The sequence below is a fragment of the Scyliorhinus canicula genome, chromosome 11 (genome assembly GCF_902713615.1).
Source record: "Scyliorhinus canicula chromosome 11, sScyCan1.1, whole genome shotgun sequence".
Classification (NCBI taxonomy): Eukaryota; Metazoa; Chordata; class Chondrichthyes; order Carcharhiniformes; family Scyliorhinidae; genus Scyliorhinus; species Scyliorhinus canicula.
In genome coordinates, this window is record NC_052156.1 from 112,618,763 (window position 1) to 112,641,318 (window position 22,556).

A 22,556-nucleotide genomic window follows, 5' to 3' on the forward strand; every position below is an offset into this window, starting at 1 on the left:
CCCAATAGACTTTAACCCATTCTAACCGTTGAACAGATTGCACAAACTAGAGAAATGAACTGGAGTATAATTCATTGGGTCTTTTTGTGGCATTTCTTGCACGATAGCACTGCAGATCTACATATATTTAGGTCATTCAGATTGTCATATGTGCTAAAACCACAAAGCAACTAGAATCAGAGACCTGGTGTCCTAATGCAGTAAAAGTGTTAAGTATGAAAGTCTATTTGCAGTCTGAACTTGTAAGAACTGAACTCAATAAAATAATCTAATATGAGGAGAAAGATAAATTAAACTATAGTTGTTAAGCAAAAGACTTAAGTTGTTACTTCCTGTTTATTATCTTTCATAAGTGCCTTCAGTACAATAAAATCACAAACCCTACAGAACCACACTGCCAAGAATTAAGAATAAAACTTAAACTTTTTCTATCACTGTACATTGATCTAGTATAATACTTTTATTGACTCAAAACGCAAGTTTAACCTGCCTGCTACAAGCTTGCTTCTTCTTGGTGCATCTGCAGCTAGTTCATTGGAGATATTAATCATTTTCATTCCTTCCTGAGCATTTTCCTCATCAGCCCTGATATTGGTTTTGTGGTTAACAATGGGGGCCACAGTTTGCACACTATAGAAAAGAAGATCTAGTTAGGAGAAAACATAATTGCAGTTCAAAGAAATTGATAAAAATTATTTTTTGCCAACTTGAAAAATTGCATTTAGATACTGAAAGTGTGAATGACTGACAAATCAATTCGTCAGTTGTGAAACACAGCATTGCAGCATTTCAGTAAATTCACGATAAGTCCTTGAACTAAAGCGAAACTCATTTTTATTTTATAACAAAAGCATTAAATTGAAAGTCAAGAATACTTTATAAAAAGTATTCAACAACGAACATGTTCATAATACTGGACGGCAAGAATAAAATACATTGTCAAGAAACATTCAGAAAAGAGTAACATTGGGATATAAAGTTCAGCACATATCTGCATAGACGTGCTAATTAATCAATGAGACAACATCTTGATCCACTGCTCGTTGCAAATTCCATTAATTTTAAATTGGGCAGCATTGTGCTTTTAAAACTCTGCAACACAGGCCCTTATTAATGGAATAACTTATACATGAATAACTCATCAGTCATAAGTGGCCATAAATTATATTTTTTGATGTCTTGTGGGCTTTCCAGGAGACAGATAGTGATTTTATTAATATGGAAAGTTTATCTGAGTACATTACAATTGATCTTGACACACAAATCAACCCCAAAGAATCATGTACTCCAGAAAAGACCATTCAGCCCATTATTTTTGAATTGGCCTTTTGAGTCCTATTCCCTTGCTCTACCTCCATAACCTTACAATGGTCTCCTTTTAAAATATGTCACAGAATCTCTACATTGCAGAAAAAGGCCATTCGGCCCATCATATCTTCATCAATCCTCTGAAAGAGCACCTCACCTAGGCCCACTCCTCGTAACTCCTAACCTTCACATCTGGGGACACTAAGCGGCAATTTAGCATGACAATCCACCTAATCTGCACATCTTTGGACAGTGGGAGAAAACCGGAGCACCCGGAAAAAACCCATGCAGACACAGAGAGAACATGCAAACTCCACACAGTCACCAAAGACTGGAATTGAACCTGGGTCACTGGTACTGTGAGGCAGTATCTATATTTAATTTCTTTTTGGAAGTGATTAATAAATCAGCTTTCAGGCAGTGAATTCCAGAAGAAGATATCACGTTGTGTAAACAAAATTCTCAATTGCCCTCTGATTATTTTGACAGCTATCTTAAATCTGTGCATGCTGGCCATTAATCCACATGCTAGTTGATACAATTCCTCCATATTTGTTTGATTAAAAACCTTTGCAGTTTGGAACACCTCGCTTAAATCTTCCCATAATCTTTGCTATAAGAACAACAATCCCAGCTTGTCTAGTTTATCCACATAACTGAAGTCCTTTCTTCCTAGTATAATTCTATTTAATCTCTTAGCACCTGTTTAAGGCCTCAACATTCCTCCTAATGTCTAGATCTGGGCATAATACCACAGCTGAGGCTCAACAAGTATTTTACAAATTTTAACGTAACATCCTTGCTCTTGTAGTCTATGCTTCTATTTATAAAGCCCAGAATACATTTTTTTAATAAGCGTATTAACTTGCCCTTGCCACCAGCACCTGTAAAGATTAGTGTAATTTATTTAGAGAAGGGGCTATATGATTACAAATCAACTGCTTGTAAAGTCCCTAGTCCAATTAAATGTGTACTAATCTCAATTTTAAAGGAAAGGACTTGCTTTTATAAAGCATCTTTCATGACCTCAAGATGTTCCAAAACACACTGTCCAATTTCGTACTTATGAAGTGTAGTTACTGAGTTTTCAATGACTTCTTAACTAACGTTCTCTATTGCTGTGGTTTAGAATTCTCAATTTTGACCAAAGTCAGTTAAACTAATGTGTGAAGGTGGAACAAAATGCACTAGTAATATTGAAATAAATGTTGAAGTTAAGTTCTCTGTTGAATATTTTGACAACTTTGGATAAAAGAAAAATATACATATGTATCACCCTGCTAATCTTTCCTCATCTTTATTCTCCCACCATGGAGCACTGCACTCCAGTCGAAAGGGCATGCAGACAATCTGTTCTCAAGCCTCATTCAATTGAAGGTAGATTGGCCTGCAGCCCACATTGTGGCAGGTGGTAAACCTCACTGAGCATCACAGAGCAGCTAAAACTAAATTCACTGCATGGAGAACTGCCACAGAGTTTGACAGCTGCATATATTCATGTAATTCAGTAAGAAATACTCACATTAAATAGATAAAAATATATTTTATTTTGTCTCATTTTATACCTAACAAGCAAGTACATACCTGCTTTTGAATTTTATTCCATCAAGATCCATCTGTTCATCCACAGATTTTTCAGGGCTCAGAATTTTAGACTCCGCTTCATTGCACTTTTCAGACATGAGCACTTGGTCTGAGAGCTGTGGAATTGCAAAAGTAAGGTGGTAGCTTTAAGGATGGCACAAATGTGTTAAAGGTTTACTATTTGTCAAAGGCCCATGAATTATACAGTGGCAATGTGAAATGGTGGAGAGTTTTTGTGCTTTTAAATGTTCAGGGGCTGAGTTCCCGAGTTCCATTCCTTAGCTGTGTCAGAATACAGGTTAGGCAATAGAGAAAATGAAAGGAAATGAGCACCTTGTAGAGTGAACGCTCAGGATCAAGAGTGGCCTGGAATAAAGCCACAGGCCTCATGAACATTTATTTACATGAGTTTAATTTTAAGATGCGGAATGTGATTATCATGCAATTGCACTCTATCAATTTGTCTATCAGGCAAAACAATTTGTCACTAGTTTCCCCCTTCATAACCTTCAATCGTATGTAGGCCTTCACAAGGTCACCCCTTAAATATCTTCACTCCAGTGGAAAAAGACACAAACGTCTCAAGTTCCTCTTCATAACTATATACTTTCAATTCTATTAACATTCTAATTAATCCAAGATGTTTTTCTACCCTTCCAACAATGGCATGTCCAAAAGTACACAACTTGAGATATACTTGAACTTAGGTCACAGTTTGCAGAGGATGCAAAAGTGACGATGACAGGGCCAAATATGAATTACAAAATGATCTGTACTCACATCTTTTCTGCTTCCCAACTTTTCCTGATTCGGTTCAACATTCTCTTCTTTTAAACGAGCAATTTCCTCTGCTGCAGTCTCTCGATGTTGACCACAATTATCATTTCGAAGAGCAGCTTCCAACTCTTTGATATTACTTTCAGCAGTTTTGCTTCTATGAAGCTGAAATAAGCAACAACTTTTAGAATGGTGTGAACATTAAAAAACAAAGAATCCAATGGCCTGAAAGTAATACAGTGAATTCCATCATAGCAGTTTGAGAATCTGAATTCAGCTTAAAAAAACCGAGAAATAAAAAGCTTTAAAAATGACCATGAAGTTGTCAAATTTCTGCAAAAGCCCAACTGGCTCACTAAGTCCTTTACAGAAGGAAAGCCACTGCCCCAATCTGGTCAGGCCTATTCCAAGTCCTAAGTCAATGCAACAAATTCTTAACAACCTTCTGATGTGGCTGAGCAAGCATGCAATTATATAAAACTGTGAGGAGGTCAATCATCACTTCCCATCAAAACTTGAGGGATATAACTGCCACATCCCAATAATGATTAAAAAACTTACTATCCTTTCAAAATCATACCCTAAATTATGTACTTTTAATAAAACTAAGCTTATACATGAACTTGTGAAATTTAGCTTCCAAAGTAAACATAAAATAAGAATTATTTATCATAAAACACCCAATGAATCGTCCCTATATTAATAAACTAACTGTTAAGTGAAATTTAATCACAAGCATAAGACCAAAACCAATTTCTACTTTTACATGCGCATACTTTAGTGGAGGCGGTTGGCCATGTTATGATGTGACAGTGTTCCACGATGCAGCTAAAGCTGCTTGGATGATCTATCAAGTCTCAGCAGGAGGATATCAAGAACAAGTGAAAGAGAGAATACAACTATTGTGATTATATATAATAGCTTAAGTGAAAGAAAGTTAAAAACATTACTTGCAGAGGGAGAAAGTTGATGCTGATTGGAAAGCTACTTTGCTACCTTGTCTGTAAAGCTTCCCAGCAGCTTATCAAAATAAGCGTGACAGCAGAATATGCATAAATCTATCTTGTAGGAGGCAGATGATCCGTAAAAAAGGAAAGGGAAAGGAAGGAGATAGAGAGATTTCATACCTGGATTCCAGAAAACAAATCTGAAGAAATCACAATTGGGACGTTTACACTAAATTTAACTGTTGCTTAAGATCTTAAGGGGATCAGGGGTTATGGGGAGAAGGCAGAAGAATGAGGATGAGAAAATATCAGCCATGATTGAATGGCGGAGCAGACTCGATGGGCCGAGTGGCCTAATTCTGCTCCTATGTTTTATGGTCTTATCTTGCTTCACATATGCAATAAGTAAAAACCCACAGAGCTGTTCAATATTATGTGCACTAATTGATGTGAATTACACTACAGTCATTATAAAACTGTCAACATGTTCTTCTCAGACCTTTTACAGACTGACAGCTAACATAAACAATATCTGGAATGCAACAATACAAATCAAACTATTTCTGCAGCTGATTTGAGAGATCCAACATTTCAAATTGGGTTCAAGGAGATGTTTGTGCAGTCCCAAAAGGCATTTTATGATGAGTGTTACTTGTTCTTTGTAACTATGTGCAATTGGAGTATTTTTTTGGCTTGCTCCCAATTGTGTCCAACAGTTGTAAATTGTGAAAATCCAAAATATTTCAGTAATTGAAGTAACCATATTTGGATTACTATAAAGAGGCCAGTGGTATCAGGTTACATTTGACTGTGGCTAACCTAGGGATAAATTGATGAAGGGATGTTCCAGGGAAGGAATTATCTCAAGAGAAATATATAGTCGCCATCACCAAAGGCAGCAATTTGTTAAACATTTTCTTTCAGATAGCATTTGGCTTAGTACTGTTACTTAGTGAGTGCATCTCCACATTTGTTGAATGAGATCCATGGAGGGAACAGGATTTTTGGATTAAATAGCATTTTGCCATCCCTACTTTAAGCTGTTCCTGCTTTGACCAAGTCCCACAAACAGGACTTCCCTGGTAGACCAATCATTTCAGCCTGTTCCTGTCCAAATGAACTGATTTCTTCCTATTGTGTCTCTTCTTCCCATGCCCAAACTCTTTCCAACATACATACTTGACTCTTCTAATGCCCTCGATCACTTCAAAAGTTTCCAGCTTCCAGGCCCTAACAGTCTCTTTTTCACCATGGACGTTCAATCCTTCTATACAACCATCTTCCACCAGGAGAGTATGAGAACATTTTGCATCTTTCTTGAACTCAACTGTAGCCACCGAAGCTGGCCACTTCCCGACATAAAATGGAGAATTGAAACGCATGCAGGGAAAATTGGACAATGTCAGAAAGGCAAGCAGGTTGCAGAACCTTTCTGTGGATTCTGTCTGTGAAGAAACCAGACAGCATAGAAACTAGCAAGTTTGCATACTAATTGAGCGATTGGGATGAGACCCAATCGATTGCCAGTGAGTTAGGGGTCCGCCCAAAAGGGCGCGAAGCCCCTGGGACCTATAAAAGTAAGGTCCCAAGACGAGTTCGATCTCTTAGCCGGCCTCTCTCTCTTAGCCGGCCCTCCCAGCAGAACATCTTTGCAGCAGCTCTCTAGGAACTTGAACGTGAGAAGGAGAGGCCTGGCCAATTGTTACACCGACAAGTAAGTGTCATACAACGCCCGCTACGAGAATAGACACTCCTGGCCCCTTTAGTCCACACAAACTGGAAGCCTGCGGATCCAGGACAGAGCAAGAGGCCATTGTTCCCTGATCCGGCAGTTCCCTTATTCCAGATAAGTATTGGCCTAGTAGTGGTAGGAATAGTTTAGTCTTAGTATTATATGCATGAGTAGTAAATAACTGTGTAATAATAAACGTGTCTTGTTTGAACTTACTAACTGGTGTATTGAGTCATTGATCTGAACTTGAACCTCGTGGCGGTATCATAAAGATACCTGGCGACTCTAGAGCTAAGGAATAAAACAGAGTCAATTGAGTGTTAAGCACACTCACCCAGAACGAGCAACACAACCCATCCCCATACTTGACGAGCTTCCTCTGTCAAACTAAACTTGTTCTCGCATTCAATTCCAATACGCCCTCTAAATAAAATATGTTGATATTAATACCACATGGGCCCCAGCTATGCCTACCTTTTTGTGGGATATGTGAAACATTTTATGTTCTAGTTTTGCTCGGGTCCCCCAACCTCATCCCTCTTTATGATACATTGATGACTATATCATTGCTATCTCCTGCCCGCATCCTTAACTGGAAGGTGTTATCAACTTAGCTTCCAATTTCCATTCTTCTCTTGCCTTCAACTGATCTGTCTCAGATATTTTTCCCTTCCTTGACTTCTCTGTCTCACTATACTAGTCCATGGAACCGTTTGCTCTCTGATACCGTGGTCCACTTCTCAGACACACCCAACACCCCCTCCCCTTCTCTTGACAACTTTTCACTCAAGGACAGGATATCCAACACCTGCCCTTTTCCCTCTTTCCTTCTCACCATCCAATGTCTCAACCACTACTTCCAGGTAAAACAGCAATCTACTTGTACATTTTTCAATGTAATTATCCTGTATTAGTTTTGTACAATGTGGTCTCTTCTACACTGGTGAGACCAAATGCAGGTCAGGTGACAGTGACCACTTTGAGAAACACTTCTGTCCACACAAGTGTGAACTCTGACTTTCTGGTAATTTGTCATATTAAAACACCACCTTACTCCTACTGTAGCCTTTCTGTCCTCGGCTTCCTGCACTCTTCCAATTAAGCTCAACAGCAGCTTGTGAAACAGAACCTAATCTTTCAGCTGAGCACTTTCCAGCCCTCTGGTCTCAACACTGAGTTCAACAATTTTAGATTGTGACCTCTGCTCCATTTTGCTTTCTTTTTCTTTGCAAATTTGGTTTTTTCTTTGTTTTGCTAGCTTTTGGATGGCAACTATTCATGATTCTGCCATTCACACCTCCTCTTGGAGCATTACTGGTAGCACCTCCATTCCCAGTGGCGCCACCAAGAATGGCTTCTGACTGGCTGGATGATCCTTTAAAACAGAGATGAGGAGGAATTGCTTCAGCCAGAGGGTGATGAATCTGTGGAATTCTTTGCCACAGAAGGCTGTGGAGGCCAAGTCACCAAGTGTCTTTATGACAGAGATGGATAGGTTCTTGATTAATAAGAGGATCAGGGGTTTGGAGGAGAAGGCAAGAGAATGGGGATGAGAAACATATCAGCAATGAGCGAATGGCAGAGCAGACTCGATGGACCGAATGGCCTAATTCTGCCCCTATGTCTTGTGGTCTTATGGCTGGGAGCTTTTGGGGAGCTAAATCTAGTGGAGGGCACATTGTTGGCCAGTTCTTAAATAACACTGGGCCGATCTCAAAGAAGCGGGGCACGATTCTCCGCTCCCGTGCGGCATCGGGAAGGCCGTCGTGAATTCGGCCGAGTTTCACGCCGGAGTCGGAGGCCGCTCCTCGCACCCTATTCACCCCCCCAGGGGGCTAGGAGCGGCGTGTCGCAAATCTCAGCCCGCCGAGAATGACGCAGCTGGCGCGCCTAATGACGTCAGCCGCGCATGCGGAGGTTGGCCGGCTTCCCCTCCGCTGCCCCGCAAGACGTGACGGCTTGATCTTGCGGGGCGGCCTTGGCCTCGGCGGCCCGACGATTGGTGGGCACCGATCGCGGGCCAGTCCCCTCCCGAGCACGGCCGTGGTGCTCACTCCCCTCTCCGTCCCCCACAAGCCACAAACAAGCCTTTGGCGCCATGTTCACGCTGGCAGCGACCAGGTGTGGTTGCCGCCGGCGTGAACAGGTCGGGAACGTCAGGCCACTCGGCCCATCCGGACTGGAGAATCGCTGGTCGCCGTGAAAAACGGCGAGCGGCGATTCTCCGAGCAGGGGGTGGAAGAATCGTGGGGGGTGCCAGGGCGGCGCGTCGTGATTCGCCCAACCCTGCCGCGATTCTCCCAACCGGCATGGGGAGCGGAGAATCGCGCCCGCGATGCGGGGCTTCCGACTGTTCTCCAACCGTTGAGAGGAACTCCAGTCATGGGAACAAAATCTTGTCCAAGGACTTTAAGCACTTCTGTTTTCATCTCAAAGTAAATTATTGAAAAAATATTTCAGCGCAAGTGTTATCCAGTGATTTGGATGTTGAAATTTTATTTAACAATTTCAGCTACACCAATGGCGAGATTCTCTGCAAATGCGGAGAATCGTAAAGGCTGCCGTGGGACAGGCCGTGACCCATGGCAGCCTTCACGCCCACTTCCGGGGCCGATTCTGCCCCCCCCGGGCGGGGCTAGGAGCACGGCCCCGTGCGTCACGGCCGTCAAGCGTCACGCTGGCTGACGCGACCAATGACGTCCACCGCGCATGCGCAGTTGGCGTCTTTTCCCTCAGCCGCCCCGGAAGACGTGGCGGCTTGATCTTGCGGGGCGGCGGAGGGAAAAGAGTGCGTCCGCACGGCCCCCTTGGCACAGCCGTGCCAATCGGGCCCCCAGATGGCCCAACGGGCATCTGGCGCCCGTTTCACGACGGCAGCGAGAAGGTGTGTTTGCTGCCGTGTTGAAACGGGCGTGAAGGCCCGGCCGCTCGGCCTCGGAGAATCGCCGCTCGCCGTTTTTGGGTCGGGCGTGGGGAGGAGAATAGCGGGAGGGCGTGAAAAATGTCGGGAGGCCCTCCCGCTATTCTCCCACCCGGCGTGGGCGGCGGAGAATCGCCCCCCAAATATTTAATTTTTCATACAAGAAAAGCTGATATTAAAAAGTAAGAAAATATTCAGATTTGATCCTCGACTGCACCAATTACTTACAGGCACCAGATTTGTAAGTAAAATGCAGAAGAACTATTTATTTCCAACAAGAGAAGAGATAAACATGTAATGGCAAAAGACATAGAACTATGGTTTGCTAACCTAATTATTCCCCTAACCCCATCCCACTCTCTACCCAGACACACACAAGGCAGACACACAGTTGGGGGAGAGGGGGAGAGAGAAGGGGGAATGGTTCAACTAGCAGGGATTAAATTGTTAAATTGTGAAGGAAAGATGCATTTCTTCGTTGCTGAGGTTGTGGTCTTTGTACGTGATGACCTTCCCCCAATGCGAGATGTTGCAAACCATCGGTTGGTTTCGATCGTTTAGTTAGAACTCTCAGGCTGTAAGGCTTCCTCTGGAGTCACCCTCACTTCCACTTACATGGGCTTTCACACTGACGATTCCCTTCAGGTCGGTGCAATTCTAACTTGCGTCCACCAGATGGACGATCAGCCTCACTGAACTAAATTTATAGTTCTCAACATGAGGGTTATAAATGGGTTTGCAAACAGCCCCTCTTTTTATCCTGAACCCTCAGGAAGAATCCAACAGGTGAGAGAGAATTCAGAGCTCTGGCCTCGCAGTTACCTAATTAGAAGAGAAATGACTACTTGCCAACAGCTTCCATGTTGTTCAGAAAGAGGAAGATATTTAGTCACCAGTCCCCAGTTGAGAGAGATCTGCTTTAGTTTTCAGAGGAACTTTCACAGGCTGGTCGGAAGCATTTTTAAAATCACTAGGCCTAGAGGTGATAGAGAGACTCCAGTCTTGTTGTGTGTTGCCTTCTAGGTCTACGCAGAGGCTGAAAGCACAAGCTTCTGAAAGTCTCCATCACTAACAATTGAGAATCGAACAGACCTGGAATTCCAGAAGAGCCATTTGGCTGTTGGCCAAGTCCATCAAAATGACATCACTGGACCCTTCCACACAGCACACTGAATGGCAGGGAATACCCTTGGATCAGTTCGAATAGCAGCTTGCAGTGGGGTGGGGGAGAAAAGTCTATAGTTTAAAAGCAGCCAGCAAGACAGGAATTAAAAAGGGAAACCAGGATCTGACAAGGATTTAAAAGAGGTTCCTTACACTCTGGCCAGACATGAATTCCAGTGATCAGTTCTCTTTCATCCTTTACAGACTAGCCCTTACTTGCCAAAATGAAACTTGTCAATTGTTCCAGTCACAAAATTCCAGTTGCAGAGATTAAAAGATCACCTTGCAGTGTGACAAATTCTGAGAGACAGTCTTCCAAGTGTTTTGCTTTGGATGAATTACCAAAATTCAGAGTTACTAATCCTTACTTCAGAAGTATCTGTAAAGTTTTTAATTAGAAGGAGCCTTGGGCGGGATTCTTTGATCCTGAGGCTAAGTGTTAATGCTGTTGTAAACGCTGTTGAGTTTTACGGCGGCATCAACAGGCCCCCAGAAGCAGTGATCCTGAGCCCTACAGGGGGCCAACACAGCACTGGAGTAACTCACGCAGCTTCAGCAGCTGATACCGGCGTCAAACGGGCGCCATGGGTCTGCGCATGCAAGCTGCAGCCGGCACGAATTTGTGCGTGCGCGCTGCGACCAGCGTGAACTCACGCATGCGCGGTAGCTTCCTTCTCCGCACCGGCCCTGACGCAACATGGCGGAGAGCTACAGGGGCTGGCGGGGAGTAAAAGAGGCCCCTCTAGGAGAGCTCGGCCTGCCAATCGGTAGGCCCCGATCGCGGGCCAGGCCACAGTGAAGGCCCCTCCCGGGGTCAGTTCCCCCCTTCCCCCCCACCAGGCCGCAGGGTGGACGGCGAGGTCCCGCCGGGGAAGACCACATGTGAATGGCACCGGCGGGACTCGGGCTATCTCGGCGGTCACTCGGCCCATCCTGCGCGGAGAATCGCCGGAGAGGCCGCTTGACCGGCGCCCCGCCGGCAGCAATGGCGCTGATTCTCCGGTCACCAAACTCTACTTTCACTCACCATACTTCAGAAAAAACACATTGTAAAGGGGTCATTCCAAGTTAAGATCATTCAGTCTCTTTGGAAATGAGTAAGGAACGTGACAAATATGTGGAATGTTTGTTCATCATGCACCTCAATATTATACAGTGTCAGAATTATCCCCATGAGTTTATGCCAGCGTTATACAATGACAGACCTAACCCTACTAATCATGCCTGAAGATTTGATGTTAATCAAAACAAAATGTCCATGGCCAAAAGTCACGATTTACAGGTAAGAAACTGGATCTGAATTAATTCCCAAAATTAAGAATGGCTCAACGACGTAATGTCCGAGTCATTAAGGGCACTGGCAATGTGACAAATTCAGGTATTAAATAACACACCCACTGGCACATTCAAATGGACATCCAAAACCAATTTAAAATTACTGTCAAACACCAAAGTTTATAATGGCCGTTTCAATATCCTAAAATTCTAATGACCTTTTCAATGTCCTAAAATTTTGCATTGCTCATTCAGACTCAACAAAGCCAAGTCACTTTTCTTTTGAGTCAGTCAAGAGTCTCCCAAACAACCTACTGTAAAACTCGAGGTGGATGTTATGTTCTTCAAACACTGTTTACCGATTTCCAGAGAGCTTAGGCACTGATTAGCACTGACAAAGTTTAGAAATTCCCATATGTGTATATGTCTACAAGCAGTGGCGGACAGGGTCTAAAAATATTGGTTGCCAGGAGACAAAGGGGGACCACCCACAACTACAATGCTATCATTTAATTATCATTATAGGGGGCCCATTTCATCAGGGGCCCACTTGCCATCGGGCAAGCTGACACCCTGGCCAGTCCGCCACTGTCTACAAGTCTAAACAGTTCATACCATGTGCTTTACCTACACAGAGCACAGATAAAAGGTAAAACTTGTCCAGCCATGACCAATCTTCCCACCAGGATACTGGCATGCACCTGGAGACAAATGGGAGGAATTGCAGCTGCCTGTGTCAAGTCTACCCCTTCAAGTACCACTACTAAGTCAAATTTACTGGTCAATCAGTCACCAACAATACATGACTGTGAATTGCCTGGTTCTTGGATTAATTGACTGACTTTATTACAAAGGTTTAACTCACTCCGCAATTGTCATCATAATGCTTCTCACCCCAGAACACTTTGGCTCCAATGAGATACATTTACATGACTCCCCATTTCATCCTCAAAGAAGGTGGTCACCAATTGATCAAGTTAAATCTACGCGTGCATCTGCATAAAATCAGAATCTGCATAAAATCACATGATGCGCATGTGAGAGAAACATGCTTGGGCGAAACATCCTGATCTACTTTTCAGATTCTGACCAGAACTGATATATTGAACAGTGGAGTGATTCAATTGATTTGTCAGTAACTTGCAGATGAGTGTAAGGATCTTTCTCATGTACAAAATTTTAAATTAAAAAAATATATTTTCTCTTATAAACTGGATAAAATATTCTGCTATTTATTTGTGCTTTCATAAAAAAGCGAAAGGGTGACATTTCCAGTATATTCTTTGCCCCTGATCCACACACACACCCCTCCCAAAATAATCTGCTCAAATGCAATTATTGAACATACCGAATACTTGTCTCCGGAATGAATTGGCTTTGTCTGGTTCTTTTCCCTTGAAAGGCTCTTTGCTGGTGACTGATCTTGCAGAGTTATCAAACTCAATCCTTTCCTTTTATCTTTTAGAGAAGCTTGCTGATGACGTTTTATCCTTTCAAGCTGCTCCTCAACACTCATTCGAGGTCGTGGACCTTCTGCCAGGAAAAGCTGCTCAACTGCACTCCTGGGTCTTTCCTGTAATAATAGCATTTAATCACATTTAACAAATTGGCGGTTTGATTGATGGGAAAGAAATAAGTAAATCCTTACTTTCAGTGGCTTCTACTTTTCACCCATTTTCATTATGTTCTGAAAATCAGCATGCCTTGCTCCTAGCCCAGCCTTTTAGCTGTGCTGCAGGACACCAATCGTGTAGGTTTTGAGCTACCAGAGCATATGTTGTTTATTCATACTCACCAGATTTATTAAGTGCACAGAAATTGTCAGTGACTAACAGTTCGTACAACACTCTTCATAAGAAGTCTCAAAGCTTTAAATTAGGGACGAAACAAGAGTTTTTACTTTGAAGATTGAGAAAATGAAAGTCAGACAGGGGATGAGCTATAACAGAAGAATTTAGTTTCCCCATTCCAGTTAACATTGGAGCATGCATAAAAACTTTTCAGAATTGTGAATGAGAGGGCAGCATGGCAGCACGGTGGGTTAGCACTGCTGCCTCATGGCGGCGAGGTTCCAGATTCGATCCTGGCTCTGAGTCTTTGTGGAGTTTGCACATGCTCCCCATGTTTGCGTGGGTTTCGCCCCCACAACCCAAAGATGTGCAGGGTAGGTGGATTATCTATGCTAAATTGCCCCTTAATTAGAAAAACTTAATTGGGTGCTCTAAATTTATTAAAAAAAAGAATTGTGAACGATAAAAATTACAAAAGCCATATGGTTCTCAGTACAAGTTGAAGAACTTTAAAAATGTTACTTTCCCTCAAAGAATTATAGATTCCATTTGTAAATTTAAAAAAAGTATCTGCAAGTTGCACTAAATTTTAAGGGTGCTATACTTCAGTTTACATTATTGATACAGTAGTCTCCTTATACATACCACGTGAGGTGCAGCTCCATCCATCTTTCTATGCTTTCTTAATGTAACGTAAGATGCAATTGTAGAAGATTCAGGCATTGGGGATTTGCTTCTAGGAGGGACTATACCAACTGGAAAAGACAAACCTGCAAATGTGTGAAAGTTCTGTTAAATAAACAGCTTTCAAAAAAACCTCGTCTGTCCATCTCATGCAACATACTGAATATAAAATGTACGTAATAATAAGTTTACATTCATCATGCTGCAAAATTACACCAGCAACCTGAAACCAACAAATTAAAAAAAGCAACAGCTTAAAATAGGACATTTCATGTATTTGCTTGTGTCTTATTTTTAAAAACGTTATGAGTTAGAAGATGTACTTTTATTTCACAAACACTATTGCAACTGGAAACTTGCTCATTGAATCATAGATAAAACACAGCATTTTAATGTTGAGCCTCTTCATTGCACAGGCTTTCTGAGTGCAATGAGATAATCAGATATTTTATAAACCTTTATTGGGTCGAGTTATCAATTTCCTAGAAAATGTACAAGAAATTCAACAAATGGTCTGTGGTGTATTTTATGAATCTGAACTTGCTCTAATTAAATTTTGGGTGAAGTGCTCAGAATGGTGGACTTCTCGGGCATTTTTCTGTCTTGTGAAATTAAGATGTACCATCGCAAAAACTCTATTGGTTCTACATAAAGCTTTAATAATCAAGGGATTTTTAAAAGTCAACCTGGGCAGGCAAACATGCTGCCAGTTAAACATTTCATCCACTGACAGAACCTCTGACATTGCAGCACTCTCTCAGCAATACATTGAAGCCAGACTGTAATCGAGTCTTGAAATTGGATTTGAATCCATAACCAGCTGATTTAAAGATGACAATGCAACCTATTGAGCTAAGTTGAAACTGAGAAAATTTATCCTCGAGTGTTGCTGGACTGTTTTGGAAGTGGGACACATTAGGCAGAACTTTGAAGAAAAGATACTGGACTAGCATGTCTGGGTGGGGACTTCAATATCCATCACCAAGAGTGGCTCAATAATACCACTACTGACCCATCTGAGTTCTGAAAGACTTATTTGCAAGACTTGGCTTGCAGTAGGTGTTGAGAGGACCAACTCCATCAAGTTTCCAATCACAGATTCATGAAAGCATTGGTTGGAGTGATCACTGCACAGTCCTGTGGAGATAAAGTCCTGTCTTTACACTCAAGACACCCTCCATTGTACTGTGTGGAATTACCACTGTAAAATGGGTTAGATTCAGAATAGATCTAGCAGTCAAAACTGGGCATCTATGAGATGGGGCATCAACAACAGCAGAATTATATTTAACAATAATCTACAACTTCTTGGCCTGGCATATCCCTCACTCTACTATTACCCTCAACTCAAGGGAACCAACCCTGGTTCAATATAAATGCAGGACAGCATGCCAGGAGCAGGGCCCTATGATAGCCACTATGACAGTGAGGCAATAGTTTGTGCATTGGTGGAAATCTCTGCTAAACATCACCAGGTGTGATGGAAGTCCTATTCTGGCAGTCTCTTCCGCACTTGCTGAAGGTGAATTCAGTGAGCTATGCAGGATTTGTTTGCCTTTTTGTTGTCTGTGGGCCCTCTTCTCAGCCACCTCAGCTTTCCATTTCTCCTCGCTTCTTCTGATGCCTCTCCAAATAGTCAGCCTCTAGAAATCTTGGCCATTAGTAATTGTTACCCACTGTGTGTCAATGTCTTCCATCTTCATATCTGGCAAGCAGGTGACCTTGTAGCAGCGGTGAGGATGTCTAGCAAGTCGTGACTTTGTGGCCTGCACACTGTAAAGGGGCTCTTTGGACATATGGCCATCAACCACCCTTGAATATGACCAAGCAGGCGCAGATATTGTTGGCTTAATAATGATTGTATGCTATCAGAATTAGCAAGCTCCAGTGTTAGGAATGAGTTAATGTTCCCCAGTGCTTAAGTTAGAATTGGTCTTTTAATTGTTTAAAAACCACACACTTATTGTTTGATTGATTGCAAAAGGGATAGGTGGCACTGTGGAGTTGTTGAGAAGTGATTGTTGAACACAATAAAGTTGGAGTTGAAGAAATCATGATTTGCTTTTTAGTTCTTATTGTGTTACCTCGAGGACCTCTGAGTTGGGGACCTTGTCTCACCAAGACATACTGAGGATATATTTGAGACAGTGAAGATGGAAGCTGTTCGGCTTTTTTTCCTGCCTAACAAATGTTGTCCAGGTCTCATTGCTGTACAGGAGTGCATGAAAAACATAGACCTAAATTTCCACATTGCGTTGACTCCAATAGCCTGAATGCCATTTTACGTGCCAATGAGCGTTGATTGACAGCAGGTGGGACTTCTGCCCCTCACTCAGCAGAAAGTCCCACCTGGGAGAGCTGCCAGCCAGTTTGACAGTCCCTCCAAGCACAGCGCTACAGTGGCTGGAAGGGGTACTGCTAGAGCTGCTCAGCACAAAGTCCTGGAACTGGAATACAAAGTAAGTGGTAGGTACCCAGGGCAAGAGGATAGGGAACACCTGGGCAATCTGCGATGGATGTGATTGGATCTTGGGAGATAGGCTGGGGAGAGGCAATGAGGGAGGTCTGGAGGTCATTAGGTTTTAAGGGAGGGCTGTTCCAGAGGCTTCTGATGGAGGTGCACCCACACCCACCTCCCGCCCAAGATCCAACTATCTTTATTGATGTGATTCCTCCTTGAGATAACATCTGCCCGCCAGCTTCAAGCTGGGTGAGAAGTGGCCATTAAGTGGGACTTGTTGAGCAGCTAATGTATGGAAAAAAAACAGCTGTCATTGGATGAGCAGGCACGCAGCATTTTTCAAAATTCTGACCATGAAATCTTCAATGGTCAAGCTCAAAGATGTGGCAGGCCGGACTGAAATACCTGAGGGACCATATTCAGCCCGTGGACCAGAGGTTGGACAAGCATGGATTAAATTCACTAGTTTAGGATTGAACTACATCACTTTCAAATAAGGTAACCTTCTATCATTTTGTGGTCATTCTTTTCTGGAGGCTCCTTTACACTAAGATTATTAATAAGCCATTTCTCATTACATAAGACTAGATCTAAAATAATCCATTCTCCTGCTGGTTCCTCAACATATTGTTCAAACAAACCATCCTTTATATGTACCAGGAATTATTCCCCACAGCATTAGTGCAAAATAGGTTTAGCCAGTTTATATCTGGATTAAAATTCCCCCTCATGATTATTGTATTGCCCATGTCACATGCACCTTTAATTTCTGATTGGTGACCTAATAATAACACCCACTAATATTTTCTCCTTGCTGCTTAGTTCCACCCAAACTGATCCTACATCTAAGATCCCTTCTCATTAATGTGCTGATCTCATCCTTTATTGACAACTACCCCCACCTCCTTTTCCTTCTGCCTATCATTCTGTTCCCAGCTTTGGTCACTGCAGCCACATCTTGATAATAATACTTTCTTATTGTCATAAGTAGTCTTACATTAACACTGCAATGAAGTTACTGTGAAAAGCCCCTTGTCGCCACACTAGTGCTTTTTTGGTACACTGAGGGAGAATTCAGAATGTCCAATTTGTCTAACAAGCACGTCTTTTGGGACTTGTGGGAGGAAAGCGGAGCACCCGGAGGAAACCCATGCAGACACGGGGAGAATGTGCAGACTCCGCACAGACAGTGACCCAAGCGGGAATCGAACCCAGGACTCTGACGCTCTGAAGCAACAGTGCTAACCACTGTGCTACCATGCAGCAATCGGATCATAGCTTCTATGTGTTTCCATTTGTGCTGCCAAATCATCTACCGTTTCTGAATGCACACAGCATTCACAATGAGTGCCTTTAATTCGGTGTTATTATTTTTGCAACCTTCTAACCTTATCAACTGGTGGGTGCACTCTTGAGTATGTACACCCTGTCCCTTCCTGCCACAGTCAGATTATCAATTCCCTTATTGCTATCTTGCTCACTTGCCTTGTCCCTTTAGTTTATATCACCTTCCTCCGCTTGATTCTTCAATATTTAGTTTTAAAGGACAGCACCTTATTAGTTGGGGGCTACCTGCCTCATGTTGACCAGCTGAATGTGATGATTCCTTCCACTGTAAAAAAAAGTCCCATAGCACCTGTTCATTATACTAAATGTGTTGTACTTATCACTTGTAACTGCTGTCTCCCATGTTTGCAGTTTTGCAAAATGCTAAATTCCTCTCCATCACACAAGCTGCAGAAAATGTATGGAAATCCTGGCTGCCCAAATGTCAGGGTACCCTTCTTGACCTCCAAGGTCTGGTTCAAATGAATGTACAGCACTACATTTAGTATGGTTGCAAAAATTTCTTGAAAAGTGTTATAACATATTGGACATCAGTCCACCTTTTGGCTCCATTCCAGATGTTTTGTCAGATGTTACTCCATTAGCCTTCAGCTCTACTGAGGTGTCCACAAGACAATGGAGCTATTTTGCTGAAAATAGGAAGCAAACTAGAAGCACGAAGCATGATATCTCGCTTCACCCACATACCAGATACATTACATTGACCTATGGGAGCAGCACTAGGCATACCTAAAACTGAGAAGCTAATGATGCTACATGCACCTTAATCAAAAGAAGCAGCATTCTACAGAGCAGAGCGATCCCTATAACCAATGGGTTGGATCCATGTTCTACAGACCTTCCACATCCAATCATGAATGGTGACAAACAGATAAACAACCAACTGGAGGAGGAGGCGTCACAAACATTTTCAACCTCAAACATAAGGGAGCCCAGTATAAAAGACGAGGCTGAAGAATTTGCAAGCATCTTCAGCCACAAGTTCTAATTGGATTATCCAGCATCACAGATGCCAGTTTTCAATCAATTTGATTCATTCCACGAGTTGTTAAGGAATAGTTGAAGTCAACAGATGCAGCAAAGGGAAAAGCTCTCATCAAATTCTGAAGACATATGATCCAGAACTAGCTATGGTCTGTGCAACGTTGTTTCATTACAGCTGCAACATTAGCGTTTATTTATTGGGGAGGCGATGGCGGAGTAGTACTCTCACTGGATTAGTCATCCAGAGACCTAGGGTAATGTTCTGGGGACCGGGGTTCAAATCCCACCACGGCAGATGGGCAGATGATGAAATCTGAATTCAATTAAAATTAATGATGACCATGAAACCATTGTCAATTGTTGTACAGGTAAAAACCCACCTGGTTCACTAATGTATTTTAAGGGAAGGAAATCTGCCATCCATACCTTGTCTGGTCCACAGGTGACCCTGGTAATAAATGCTGGAACAGCCAGCAATGCCCACATCCCATGAATGAATAAAAAAACATCTATTGAACAATGCAAAAATTGTCCAGCTATGTCCTGTCCACAAAATGTACAACAAATCCAAACAACCAAGTTATCTCTCATTCAGTCGACCCTCAATCATTAGAAAAGTGATGGAAGGTGTCAGTGCTATCTTATGGCACTTACTCAGCAATAATTTATGCTCAGTATCTTCTACCAGGGCCACCTGGCTCCAATCCTCATTATAGTCTGGGACCAATCCTGGACAAAAGAGCTGAATTCCAGGGGTGAAGTGAGGGTGACTTCCCTTGACAGCAAGACATCATCGGATCAAGGTTGGCATCAAGGAGTCCAAGCAAAACTGAAGAATCAGGGGGAAAACTCTGAACTGGTTGGAGTCATACCTAGCATAAAGGCATATCTCTGTGGTTGCGAAAACCGATCACCTCAGTCCAGGACACCATGCCAGGAGTTCCTCAGAGTAGTGTCCTAGGTCTAAACATCTTCAGTTGCCTTATCAATGATCTTCCCTCTGTCGTAAGGTCAGAAGTGGAGATTTTCACTGATAATTGTAGAATGTTCAGTATATTTTGCAACTCCTTGAGATCCTGAAGCAGTTCGTGCCCACGGGCATCAAGGTTTGGATAATATTCAGGCTTGGGCTGAAAGTGGCAAGTAATATCCATTCCAAACAAATGGCAGGCACTGGAAGAGTGAATCTCACCATCTCCCCTAGATGTTCAATGACATTACCATGGCTAAAACCCTTATAATCAACATCCTGGGGGTGACCAATGAACAGAATATGACTAGCCATAAATACTGTGGTTTCAAAAGCTGGTCAGTAGTTGTAAATTCTGAGGCAAGTAATTCATCTCCTGACTCCCAAAGTCTGTTCACCATCAACACGACACAAATCTTGAATGTGCTGGAATATTCTCCACTTGTCTGGATGGGGGCAGCTCCTACGTTCAAGAAGCTCTACACCATTCAGAGCAAAGCAACCTGCTTGATTGGGCGTTTCATCCACCCACCACCTAAACATTCATTCCCTCCATCACTCGCCCAACACAGCAATAGTGTGTATCATTCACAAGATGGTACAAGATCCACAGCAGTAACTTGACAGGACTCCTTTGGCAGCCTCTTGCAAACTCATGAACTCTACCACCTTCGGCCCAAAGATATAAGAACACTACTACCTGCACGTCTCCCTCCAGTTTGCACATCATTCGAACTTGGAACTCTATTGCCATTCCTTTACTGTCACTAGTTCCAAAAAAACGGCAATTTCCTTCCTACCAGCACTGTGGGTGTACCTACACTACTTGGACTGCAGTGTTTTAAGGCAGCAACTTACCTTAACCTTCTCGAGGGCAAAGAGGGATGGGCAATAAATGCTGGCCTTGCCCGCAATACTCACATCAAATGAATGAATATAAAATAAAACTAACCACGGTGAATTTCAAAAAATAATAATGAAGGCTGAAATGTTCAGGCACATTGGAAGTTTATCTTATTTATTATTACACAGTGCAGAGGCATGCAGACACCTTTTTATCAATTCAGAGGTGGTATGTCTCAGGACAGAAGGGACCTTGGTTTGAATCAGCAGAGAGCTGTCTCCTTGGTATCTCACAGATTCAAATGGCATAGTTTTGTCTCATCTGCTTAATTTGGTTACAGGAAGAGAATGGTATGGCAAGAAAAACACAAAAGGTGTTATTTTTGATTCATTATTAGCTAGTAAATGTGTTGGAAATTCAACTTAAATAAATCAGAAGCCTGATTTTTACACTTGGATTTGTTCCTTCTTGTCCATTGGATTATCCTTACTAGTGATACAAAGGCTAATCCCATACTGGTTTCTTGTCAGGAATTGCATTTTTCTTTCTGACTTTAAGTAAGTGATCCGACCTGTGAGGATTTAGTAACACAGTTCTCCTATTTCTCCACATTTCTAACATACAACCCTCATTAGTCAGGAGAAGAGGACAGCTGATCATTAGGCATCAGTTCTGTTTCCTTTCCTGACACTGGGGCATTTTAAGCTGCTTCTGAAGGAACTCCATATGCAGGTTCACTCTTCCATCCACAGGTGACATGATCATACCAGGAAAAATTCCAAACGCAATCATCACAAGACAGGGGAATGTCTATGGATGCTATTTCTATGGACTTCAGAAAGCATTTGATAAAGTCCTTCATAAAAGACTGTAAACTAGAGTTGACATCCAAGGAACTAAAAGCAAATTATTGACTTGGTTAGGAAAATGCCAGGATGGCGGGAGACAGAGTTGGAATATGGTCAGGTACCCTAATTGGTTGAATGTGATTATTGGTGGTCGACAAAGATGTGTTGGGGCCCCAATTATTCCACTGTATTCTTTAATTACTTTGATGATGGGATAGAAGTTACAAATCCAAATTTATCAATGAAACAAATATGTGTGGCACTATAGATCGAAACATGAAATTACAAATAAATGTTAACAGATTATTTGAATGAGCAAAACTCTGGATAAGTGGCGCCTAAAAATAGAATAGGGTGCTTTATAAAAGGTGAAAAGTTAGAAACAGTGGAGACATGGAGTCCAAGTACGCAGATAATTAAAATGTCATGAACTAGTGTAGAAAATAATTAATAAAGTGAATGGGATGCTGCCCTTTATATTTGGAGGAATAGAATACAACAGGGCTTAAAAGTCATACTTCGGTATATAAAGTCCTCACTAGACCACGCCTGGAGTACTGTGAGCAGTATTGGCCACTACATCTTAGACGGGATATAGTGGCCTTGGTGGGAATGCAACACAGGTTTTCCTGAATCATACATGGACTCCAGGGGTTAATTTACCACCAAGCTACACAAACTAGAGTTGTGTTCCCTGATACTAGGAATAAAAAGGCGTAACTTGATCAAAGTTTGTAAGATATTAAAGGGAACAGGTAAGGTAGATAGAGAAAACTTGTTGGTTGGCGAGTCAAGAACTAGGAGGCATAATTTAAAAATTAGAGCCGGATCATTCAGGAGTGAAATTAGGAAACAATTCTACACACAAAGGATAGTAAATGTTTGGAACCATCTCCTGCAACAGCATTTGATGCAAGGTCA

At 42.3% G+C, this 22,556-nt stretch overlaps 1 protein-coding gene across 14 annotated transcripts in view; it reads right to left on the reverse strand.

Moving 5' to 3' along the window:
* Positions 1 to 22,556, reverse strand: part of plekha5 (pleckstrin homology domain containing, family A member 5) — a 460,471-nt gene that overhangs the window by 20,258 nt on the left and 417,657 nt on the right. For 11 of the 14 annotated variants that reach the window (XM_038811100.1, XM_038811097.1, XM_038811094.1 and 8 more), the window contains 5 exons: positions 14,143 to 14,267; positions 13,056 to 13,280; positions 3,673 to 3,834; positions 2,893 to 3,008; positions 491 to 630 (listed from right to left, as the gene is read on the reverse strand). In XM_038811100.1, coding sequence (XP_038667028.1) covers positions 491 to 630; positions 2,893 to 3,008; positions 3,673 to 3,834; positions 13,056 to 13,280; positions 14,143 to 14,267 — 768 coding nt within the window. Of the gene's footprint in view, positions 1 to 490; positions 647 to 2,892; positions 3,009 to 3,672; positions 3,835 to 13,055; positions 13,281 to 14,142; positions 14,268 to 22,556 lie in introns of those variants that run through there. The other 3 variants (XM_038811098.1, XM_038811091.1, XM_038811099.1) reach the window with 2 other exon arrangements.